The sequence below is a fragment of the Rhopilema esculentum genome, chromosome 14 (genome assembly GCF_057945365.1).
Source record: "Rhopilema esculentum isolate cy_ngs chromosome 14, ASM5794536v1, whole genome shotgun sequence".
In the NCBI taxonomy this organism is placed as follows: Eukaryota; Metazoa; Cnidaria; class Scyphozoa; order Rhizostomeae; family Rhizostomatidae; genus Rhopilema; species Rhopilema esculentum.
In genome coordinates this window covers 5,971,147-5,982,708 of record NC_142828.1, presented here as the reverse complement: position 1 = coordinate 5,982,708, position 11,562 = coordinate 5,971,147, and the positions used below count along the sequence as shown (strand labels likewise).

Sequence of the window (11,562 nt, the reverse complement as noted above, 5' to 3'; positions counted from 1 at the left end):
ATATATCTAGAGTTTCCTTTACTTCGGCAAAATGACAAACTTTATACCTTTAGCAGGAGGCCACCTCACAACAAATAACATTTTAAAAATTGGTAAGGCACTTCGTCTATACCTTCGGAAAAAGGACGGAAAACGAGAGCCAGCCGATTCTAATGATGTAAGTGCAGAAAAGCTGGACTTCACCCAATCTTAATAACATTTGAATAATATTCGTTCTAGTCTGACGCTAAGCATGTGTATACATTATTTTATAGCGCAACACCCAATAAAGGATTAGGTTTGAAGTCTAAAAATTGCGGAATTCTGTGGAATTTTTAAAGCAGTTTTTGTGTCTCGTTTTATTCAGCACATCAAATACCACCAGAAAGTAAGTTAAAACGTTGCAGTACTACACATAAAATAGTGCTTGATACCAGTATCCCAGTTCAAAGTTTTTTGGGGCATTTTTTAAGCTTGATATGGATATCATGTTATTCAGCATATTTGATTGTGTACTTTTATTGAACTTCATTTTGTTATCGTAAAATGCACAAATTTTTTGCTTTGCGTCTGTACTATAACAAAACTTGAAAAAGCAAGATGTTTGACGGAAAGCTTCAACAGCCATAGCATTTTGCTTAAAGGTCAGATCACATTGCTCTTTTCATATCTTTTGCTCGGCCTTGCAAATAGTTCTGATGGTGTCGTCAGATTTCCAAAGTTGAAATTTAGCTGACCGTGCATTTTTTATGCTTCCGAAAACGCGACTTCCGGTCATTTGCCAGAATAATTCTAAGACTCGATTAGTGGTCTTGATTCTTTGTTTTAAACTTCGAATAGGCATGTTGCTAGATGGTTATGCAAAATTCCCTGTCTAGAGGGCTTGCAAATTTAGTGGGAAAATTAAAAAAAAAATGGTTTTGAGTTTGTTAATGGAAAATATTATTGTATCAGTATTGAAATTATATTGCTATATCCGTTCGATTGGCAAGACAACCGCTAGATTTTGAATTCCCGATCTTCAGATGAGCAGCACTACCGAACAATAACCAGTACAACTTTTATTCGTTATGAATGCACTAGAAATGGTATAAATGAAAATTGAATCATCACATTAAGGCTTGCAAGCTGAACTTGACAGAAAAGTGAATCCTAAGTAAAATTCCCTAATCGTCTCTTTCCATTACATGACGCAGTATCAGCTATGAAATGGCAATGTACCCTGAACTTAAAAAAAAAGGCCAGATAAGCGAGGAAGAAAATTCTTGTCTGAAGCGCATAAAACCATATGAATCACTGCGCTCTCTACTTAGGGTTAAAAAACAGGAAAAACAGGGCCAGGAAAGAATAAGCCAGTCAATTATTTAACAGTTGAAAGCTGAATTTTTCCTTAATTTTTAGAAAATATATATTTGACTGGATTAATTTTTTTAACGCTCTGTAGTTCTGTTGCAAATTACCTTTCAAGAGCCTTGCGATAAATTTGTTAGATGATAAATCAGAATTACGTACCTGCTACTCGTTGCAGATCAAAAATTATGTTGATCAATTTAAGGCGTTTTACATCTGCTATGGTCACATCACTCTTACTAGCCAGTCTGTTTCCCTGCATCTCGTAATCCTGAAAATTGAGCATAAAAATGATTACTTGGGCTCCTTGTAAATCATGTTTAAGCTCAAGTACAAAGCAACGTTTAGCGAGATCTGCTGGAAAGAGGCATTACTTTTTATACTGTTCATTCATTGACTCAAGTATAAAACAATTGGTTTGTCGTATACTTTTCTTGGAATGAGTTTCTTAATACAGTCAAACTTGTGTCAATGTTTCTAAAGTGCAACAATTTTAATAAAACTTATTTTGTCATTCTACGAAATAAGTCAAAAACGTTTTACATAGATCAAGTATCATAGCATCTAACACTAACTTCTACATACGTCTTCAAAAAGTGCTTGACATATTGAATAGCTGCTTGAATGTTTTCCAAGCGTAGCACAGTAGCAATATCAAATGTTTTCAAACAATGTTACGTCACTACCCTTCCTTTAAATTTCCAAGAGGATTCAATCCTGCATCAGTGAGATAGCAGCGATGGGAAAAGCAAATAAATGCGACATTAATCCGTTTGTCCTCTTGATTAATTTGTCCAGTCATTTTTCTCACTGAATGAGATAGCCCAATGTGAACTCTGTGTTCTAACTAGAACGATTTCCGGTTTGAAATAGTTTCACTGGAACATTTTATCTCACCCAGTGAGAAAACGATATTCTCACTGGTGTGAACCAGGCTTTAAAGGACAGTCTCCATTGCCGGTTGTAACTACAGGGAATTTCCCACGAGGAAAGATTTAGTTTGGAATATATAGACAAAAAGTTACGAAACAAAAGCCACTGCTGCAATTTAATGTTTTTCACCATCTATTTTCAGGTCGATCAAAAATATTTAGTGCTACTTGTTTTTTTTATATTTTCCATCAAATGCATCGGGTAAGCATTGTAGCGAGAAAACAAGAAACTAAGCTGCCTAGGTATATTACTCTGAAGAACGTGCGTTTGGAAACATACATTGTGTAGATTCACCGTGTATAGGCCGTTTATTGGGTGAGATGAAAGCAATAATTTTTGGCCACCACTTAGGCCTATTTGACATGTCTTGCCAGAAATATCTTTGGTGGCTCCCTCCATTTTCCATATTTGTAATGAAGTACCGGAGTTCCTCCATGCTTAGTGCAGAAACACTTTCACAGAAACAAGCAAGCAGAATCATTAGAATAGTTCGTGCATGTCACATTTATAGCACTGTACACACTTTTTACTATTACAGATTGCTATTTTTCTTACAGTAGTTTTGACATTGTTGCTTTTTATATTCATGGTTTTTATGGCTGACAAAAATTTGGTGGATTTGCTTACAATGAAATTGTGAAAGCTTGTAATATTGAGAATGAATGTTATTATCAATTTAAGGTATACACTGTTGAAAGTGTTAGACGTTCAATAAATCTTCTACTCAAAAGAAAAAGTGTACGATTTAATTCGCGCAGATATAATAGCATCATCAGGTAAACATGGACGTTAATCACTACCTTGAAACTGAAGGTTTATCAAAAAAAATTTGAATTTCATCAGCTTCCTAATTCTTTGAGGAATCCGCTGTTGTTTTAAGATAAATTTATTGCTGCAATTTCTGTAAAGTGCTTTGAAAGAACATAGGAAGTGTGCTATGGACACAAAGCTTTGAATTAATGGTGCGAAAGGTTAAGAGCAGAATAGGAAAACCTAAAAGCCCAGCCTTGGTGCCCTAGATTTGATATATGAACAGGAGCGGATCCAGACTATAGCAACTGTAGCTCGAGCTATAGTCAAAATCTCAGTGTTTGATTTTCGGAATTCACATTTGAAAGCAGCGGTATAGGTTATCAAATGCGGCGGTATAGGTTATCAAATGGTTATTAAATGCAAATATATTATCCTAGATTTGATATATGAATGTTATTGCCCGTGCAGGCTGAGTCGGGGGTAGTATACCTCGGCCTATGTAATACAAAATTATTGCTTCAACATACGTTTTAATATCTCTTCAAATTTTGACTTCTTCGGTGTTTGTTGCGTAAAATGGATGGCAGCACCTCCGAAATTGTTTCGGAGGCCAGTGCCTCAGAACCTTTTTCAGAGGTGATTTATATACTGCTGTTTAACGGTATCACAATTTTGTTATGAGTGTGATCGACTCTTTAAATGCACCAACATAAATGTCCTGAAGAAGAAAATAATTAAGAAATTATGACATTTACCTAAATCTTTGTTTTGAACAACAATTTCTATTTATTATTCTTCATGTGCTTATTTTCTAGTATTATTTATTAATATGTCAAGCTTACATTACAAAAACAATGTGAATAATTTGAAATCTCACCTGTCAACTCGTTTCCTTGTAAGAACAAGAGTGTGATGGAACAAACTTTTTCCATTGTCAACACATTTCTGAAACTAAATAATATCATCCTTAAAAGTTTTATTTGTTTAGAAGTAAGAGTATTACCACCAAATAAACGTTTGGCTATGTAGTTCTTTCTGATTGACGACTATTTGTACAAAATAACCTTCATTCTAGAGGGTTGATTCATTATATTTTGATTATAGTTTTCCAGAAGCACCCGTTCACGTTTTTAAACAACTTTTTGAAAGAAAATTCATAAAGGGTGTGTTATCTCCCATTCTATCACGATTAAAAGATATCACGGAAGATTCCTCTCTTTACCTTCGTTCTCTTCCCAAAGATTTGTAGTAGCCTAGATAAGGATTTTTGACTGGTGAGGCAAAACTTTCGAATAAAAATGTGTTAAAAAACGCAATAATACAAACGTTATTATCTTCAGCAGCGGCATATCAAGTTAGTGGGACACATTCCTCATCAGTTAGAAGGTTAAAAAATGCCTTTTTGCATCTAGTGTGGCATTTCTTCAGTGATAATGACAGACGTTAGAAGGTTTTAAGATTTTGCATTTTTTGAAAAAAATAAATGTGAAGAGGTTTTGAAAGATTCGGTCTTTAAAACAAAAGCTGGTAGAAGTTTCTTGCCTATAGTATTTTATCTCAAATTAGCATGATTTTACAATAGTTATGACAATCTTTTGGTGGTACAAAACTTGTAAATGGCTTTGAAAAAAGCAAACATTTAGTAAACTAAAGCTTTTCGTCTGACACTCTTCAGAGTTTAAAACGTCAGAACATAGATCTATGTTCTGACGTTTTAAACTCTGAAGAGTGTCAGACGAAAAGCTTTAGTTTACTAAATGTTTGCTTTTTTCAAAGCCATTAATAGTTATGACGTATGTTGTCTTTCTGTGTTTTGTATTCAGAACTGAAAATCAGAATTTTCAAATGTCAAATGAAACAGGGTACACGTAAAACAAATTAAGAATTTCTCCTGGATAGAGAGCAATTCCTCTGGCTTTCTTATCGTACTGTTCTTTACTTTGACTTGCAGTTTTCTCAGCATGTGTGAAGGGCGGTTCTGTACGCCTCTTGCATTGCAGATCTCCATTGTTTGACATAAGATGGATAATCTTTCTGTGAACTATGCTTGTTTATGAATGCAAGGTCGATAGGGAAACGTGGTGGTCTGCCGAATAGAGAGAAAAATTGAGAATATCCAGTAGCATCATGTTTACAGCTGTTACATTCGTGTACAACTTTCGGGAGGTGATTACGCCAGTGGGTCTTGTATGTTTCTGGTAGTGTTCTTAGCATCGATAGCAGTCTCCTATTAAATTGTTCTGCCCTACCGTTTCCTTCCGGGTGATATGGAGTGGTTCTTGAATAGGTACTATCAGCTGCTCTTTCTAGGTGGTGAAATAATTCATTTTCAAACTCCCCACCCTGGTCATGGTGGATTTTTTCTGGTAACCCAAACCGTAAGATGAAGTCATTGTAGAGATACCGTGCTGTAGTTTTCGCTGAATTGTCCATTGTAGCATATGCCTGGGCATATTGGGTGAAATGGTCCACCACTACCAGGATGAATTCATAACCACCACTTCTCTTTTCCAAGTGCATGTAATCAACTGAGACAATCTCTAATGGGGCTGATGTCATAATAGGCTGTAGGGGCTCTCTTTGCCTCAAACAACGTTGGTGGTTTTTGCTTCAAACAGTGACAGTTCCTCGTTATGAAATCAGTTTTATCACGTTGCATCTGTGGCCAATAAAAGCGTTCTCTTATCAACTGTGCCACCCTTTCCGCACCTATCATACACTAAAGTTTGCAGTGCTCTTGGTAGAACGATCTGTGTGTTCTGTCCTGAAATTCTTGTTAAGATGCCATCATTAACAAGATTTAATCTGTTCCATTCATAATCAAGCAATCTGGTGTTACAGCCAAGCTCCTTCAGTGGATTTGATGTTGGTCTCTTTCCCATTTTCATCGTGTTTACAATCTTCTGGATACTTGCATTCTTGTCTTGTTCTTTCTGCACACTGACTTTGTCCAATTTCTTTGCAGCGGAACTCACATCAGGAAGGAGAGCGGCTGATGGATTTATTATTATTATTATTATTATTATTATTATTATGGCTAATTAAGTTATTCACAGACACCTAGGTGTTAATTGGTCCGGATAATATAGGAGGGAGCAATCAGCAACAAGCTGACAAAGGTCCCATTCTGTCATCTCAAGTTTACATAGACAATGTCTGTCTCAAAATCCTGGCTGTTCCTAGCAGTGCTGTCTTTTGTATCACCTGTAACTTTACATCAATTCCGATCTTTTCCATGTGCTCTTCAAAACAATATGATATGCACCCTAATGCCCCAATCACAACAGGGATGACTGTCACCTTCTTCATATTCCACAGATTTCCGATTTGCTCCTTTAATGGTTGATATTTCTCAATTTTTTCTTGTTCTTTACCTTTTACCCTATTATCACCAGGAATGGCAATATCGATTATCTTCACATCCTTTTTTTCCTTGTCAACGACAACAATGTCTGGCCTTCTAGCTTCAACAACCCTATCACATTGAATCATAAAATCCCACAGTAGCTTAAACTTGTGATTCTCTAAAACTCCTTCAGGTTTCTGTTCATACCATTTTGTGGCTCTTTCAAATCCGCACTTTTCCGCTAACAACCAATGAATATACCTTGCCACATTGTCGTGTCGTCTTTTATATTCTGTCTGTGCCAGTTTAGCACATTCGCTCACCAGATGACTTACTGTTTCTCCCTTGTCACCGCACATTCTACATAAAGGCGTATCACTTGTTTTATCAATGTAGTGCTTGGTATAATTAGTGCGCAGCGCCTGCTCCTGTGCACTACACACTAATGCTTCAGTGCACCCTTTCAGATCTCCGTTCCTTAACCATGTCCAGCTTTTTTCCCAATCAATTCCGTCAGTATTCTTAGTAAATTGCCCATACATCGGCTTATCTTTCCATCGTTTCTCCAAGCGCCTTTTTGTCTCATTCTTATGTTCATTCGGTGCTACTGCCTCCTCAGTATTCATTGCCCCAAGGTCTCTCACTTTTGACATAATATTGCCTCTAGCATGCTTCACATACCAAGCTAGGTTGTTTGTCTCATTTTCAATACAATACTCACAACTTATCAGCCCCCTACCACCCTTTTCCTGCTAACATAAATTCTTGCTACATCGCTTCTAGGATGAAGTTCTTTACTCATTGTCATTAATTTCCTGGTTCTTCTGTCCATACTTTCTAGCTCGTCTTTTCTCCATTTAATTATTCCTGCTCCATAGCGCATCAGGGAGATTGCCCAGGTATTTGTTGCTTTAATCTTATTCCTTCCATTGAGTTTTGACTGCATGACAAGTCTAACCCTTCTGAAATATTCTCTTTGAAATATTTTCTTCATCTCCTCTTCTTTTATTCTATCCAACTCTGTTATTCCCAGGTACTTGTATCCTTCTTCACCAACCTCCTTGATCTTTTCCCCATTGACAAGTTCAATCCCTGCACTTCCTGTTAATTTTCCCCTTCTTAAGGTCACAACACCACACTTTTTTATCCCAAATTCCATTCCTATATCTTGACTAATAAGGTTGACAGTAGATGTTAGACTGTCAATTTCATTCTCGTTTTTCGCGAACAACTTCAAGTCGTCCATGAACAACAGGTGATTGATCTTAACACCATCCAATGTATATCCCATTTTGACTTTTCTGAGGACTTCGGTAAGGGGTATCATGCAAATGACGAACAAAAGTGGTGATAGGCTGTCTCCTTGGAATATTCCTCTGCGAATATTTACAAGCCCTAGAGTTTCCCCACACGATGTCAGTTGTACTTTCCAGTTGGTCATCGATCTTTCTATAAAGTTAACAACATTGTCTGATACTCTATAGAGCCTTAGACATTCTATTATCCAGCTGTGGGGAACCATGTCGTAGGCTTTCTTATAGTCAACCCACGCCATGGCTAAGTTTTTATGCCTCCTTTTACAATCAGCAAGAATCGTCTTATCCACCAGAAGCTGATCCTTTGTACCCCTGCTATTTCTTTTACAGCCTTTTTGTTCTTCAGGTAACATCTCATTCTCATCCAAGAACGTGTAGACATTTCCAGAGATGATTCCTGTCAACAGCTTCCACATTAATGGCAAGCAGGATATGGGTCTATAGTTATCCACTGCATTGCCATTTTTTGGATCCTTTTGACATAGCACAGTTCTGCCGGTGGTCATCCACGAGGGTATTTCTATTTCATCATTTATCAAATCATTGAGTTGGGCAGCAATTCTTTCGTGTAGAGATGTAAGTTTCTTTATCCAAAACCCCTGGACTCAATCAGGGCCAGGAGCTTTCCAGTTAGGTATCTTCTTGGCTTGCTGATTTACCATTCTAGTTGTTATTTCAATGTCATTTTGTGATAGATTAGGTTTGTTGTTTTTCAACTCCTCTAACCACTTAGCCTTTTTATTGTGCTGTGTTTCGTTGTCCCATATGTTCGACCAAAATTTTCTACTTTCATCTGCATCTGGTGTTGTATTCTCTTTTTTGTCTTTACCCTGTAGTTGTTGATATACCTTCTTTTGGTCATATTGAAACATTCGATTAATTTGGTATTGTCGCGTCCTTTGCTCGTACCTTCTTAGTTTGAAAGCCTTGGCTTGCATTCTCTGTTTCAACTCTTCAATTACAGTAGAGATTCCTTTTCTCGTGATGTTATACTTTTTTGACAGTTCATGGTATTTCCCTTTCTTCGATACTTCACCTCTCTTTTCGCGCTCAAGTATGTTAATGTGCTTTCTAAGTTCATTAATAGATTCGCTTATTCTTCTTTTCCACCATGGTTCTCTTGTTTTATTTTCTATCTTTGGTTTCCCTATGCCTAGTTTCCTCGCAACATACAATGCAACAGCACTGATCAGTTTGTTTGTGTCAGTTATGTTTTCCGTTCTGATGCTTATCAAGGCGTCGTTTACCTCCTTAACAGCCTCATTCACAGATTTTCTGTCTGCCTTTTTCAGACTTCGTGATTGACTTATGTTCCCTTCTTTCATGATTTCAATAATTTCTTCTATCATTTTTGTATTCGCTTCGCTTCTCTCACTTCTCTCCAGGAAAGTTACCACAGGTTCTATTTCAGGCTCAGTCACTGGTATCTCATTAATTACAGTCTCCTCTCCAACGCTACTATCATCTATCACCCCTTCCTCTTCTGTTGTAACTCTTCTTTTTATTTCTTCCAATTCCACATGAGTCAGCCAACCGTTCTTTCTAATCATGCGAGCTTGGTCACATAATCTCTGTTCAGTCAGATTGAAGCTATGTCTCTCTCTCCAAATGTTATGCATTCTGCGTCTATAGCCTCTCACTGGTTTTCCGTCATCGTTTACAGGCTTACTCAAAAAATAGCACTCCATTACTGCTACATTCATACTTTTCGACCATCCAGTTCTGGCAGTAGTAGGATGACGACCGGGCCCACGCTGCTCCTCCATGGGACACCTGCCGAGCGAGAGACCTTCACCATCAGTTCCAGTCTCCTTTACGCTGTTATCTAAATCACTGTTTTGATTCATCTCACTCATAAAAGAGGTCGTTCTTTGTAGCAAGTTCCCAACTGGTATTTTTTTTGTGACACCATCACTAGGGGGGTTGCCGACCAAGGCTAAAGAGTCCCTCCTACCCATGAGACAGACTAGCCCCCGCCGGATGTCAACCCGGCATTTCATGGTCTCGGGGAGAGCTAACAGGTAGTACACCTTGCCCAAGGGTGACCTGGAGGTAGTTGCGGCAAAGGGTAACCTCATTCTCCCACGTTGAAACTCCACAACCGGGTGCAGTTTTACGTCATACCCAGGACGAATTATTATTATTATTATTATTATTATTATTATTATTATTATTATTATTATTATTATTATTATTATTATTATTATTATTATTATTATCATAATCACATTCATTCTTCAAAATGTGTGACTCTCTCTCCATCGATCAGAAACAAAAACAGTATCTCATTTCTAAACTTTCCAACATTGCCATCCGTACTACGTACTACATATTTTGTTGCGAAAATAAGCCATGGACAAATCCGGAATTACATCCTTTTTAACTTTAGTTGTTTTATTTTATTTTATTTTTCTCAGTTTTTCCTTTTACCTTACGATTGTTATAGTTTTTTCTTGTAAAACCAGGCTAGCCAATTGCAAATTACCTTGTAATAGTGAGATTTGTAGTTGTAGTTTAAGTTGAATTGAAAATGAAACGTTTCCATTATTATTATTTTTATTAATTTCTTTATTGTAGGCACTTATAGCGATAGCAAAATATATAAGCTCATATACCCAAGCAATGTCCTCATTAGATCTCTGTTGCACAACATCAATTGCAGCATCGACCATATCAAGTGTACTTTTGTTTGTGCATGTTGACATATACTTCTCCATATCATAATCATAAGAAAGTCTCGAGAGAGCATCGGCATCATCATTAGGTTTTCTGACCTGTACTGAATTGAGAACTTGAAATCTGCTAATTCTCCAACCCATTGAAGAGCAGTTGCATTGAACTTTGCTGTGGTCAGCACGTATATGAGTAGGTTGATATCAGTTAAAACTTAGCCTAGGTCGTAGACCCCCCTTCCAAACGAAGATAGGTTCTACGAATCAATGAGGCAAAGCTTGCTACAGGGGGTCCTCAAATTCTGGAACTTAATTTATGCGAGAGCATTAATACTTGCATAATCAAGGACATGCAAAATAAATCAATATGACGATACGTTCAGGTGTGGCAGAGTTTGATGAAACGATATTCGCAGAGGTATCTTTGGCATTGGCTATCTTTGCAAGTTGCGTTTGAAAACGCAAGATACATCGATCAACATCTGCATTTTCCGCCATTAGTTCTTTCATAATCAATAGAAAGGAGACCTTTTAATTGACTATGGTTCATTTAACACCTCATTGAGCTTGACAAAGAAAGCCCCAATGGGGTCTGGAAATGATCAATTATTAAAAATATTTGCGCATAAACCAATAACGGCCTGTAGCAAGCTTTGCCTCATTAATTCGTAGACCCTATCTTCGTTTTGAAGGAAGAGAGAGTCTACGGCGTAGGCAATTAAAACTTGGAATGGTGGAGAATAATATAAGTAGTCCCTAAAATGATCAACAATGGCCCATTTCATGGCGAGAAACTCAAGCTTCCTTGAATGCATGTGGTAGTTTCTCTCATGGATCCGTATGCAATAACTCTGGGTTTCCCTTCTTGGCGTTGATATAGATTGCCCCAAGTCCTTTCTGACATGCATCAATATGTAAGATATATGGCAAGCTTGGGTCAGGGTAGGCCATAATTGGTGGACCAATCAAGTGTTTGATCAACTCTTGCAATGCTGTTCGATATTCTATTTTAATTGTTTTGGTTCAACGCTCTGTAATCGATGCATAAACGCAGTGTCCCATCTTTCTTGGGAACATAAACACAAGGTGAAGAATATGGTGATTTTGAGGGCTTGATAAAATTTCTGTTCAGCATGTCTTCAATGTACTGTTTTACTTCTCCATACAGTGGACGTGGTATGGAAGCATAGCTCTTCTGAACTGGCTGTGTGTC

The 11,562-nt window shown here is 37.3% G+C and overlaps 1 protein-coding gene across 1 annotated transcript; it reads right to left on the bottom strand.

The window, feature by feature from the left end:
• Positions 1–8,282: 8,282 nt before the first annotated feature.
• LOC148958544 (uncharacterized) lies at positions 8,283–9,677 on the bottom strand. The gene has a single exon (XM_089112474.1). The coding sequence runs from the start codon at positions 9,675–9,677 to the stop codon at positions 8,283–8,285; it is 1,395 nt and encodes a 464-aa protein (XP_088968600.1).
• Positions 9,678–11,562: the final 1,885 nt, after the last annotated feature.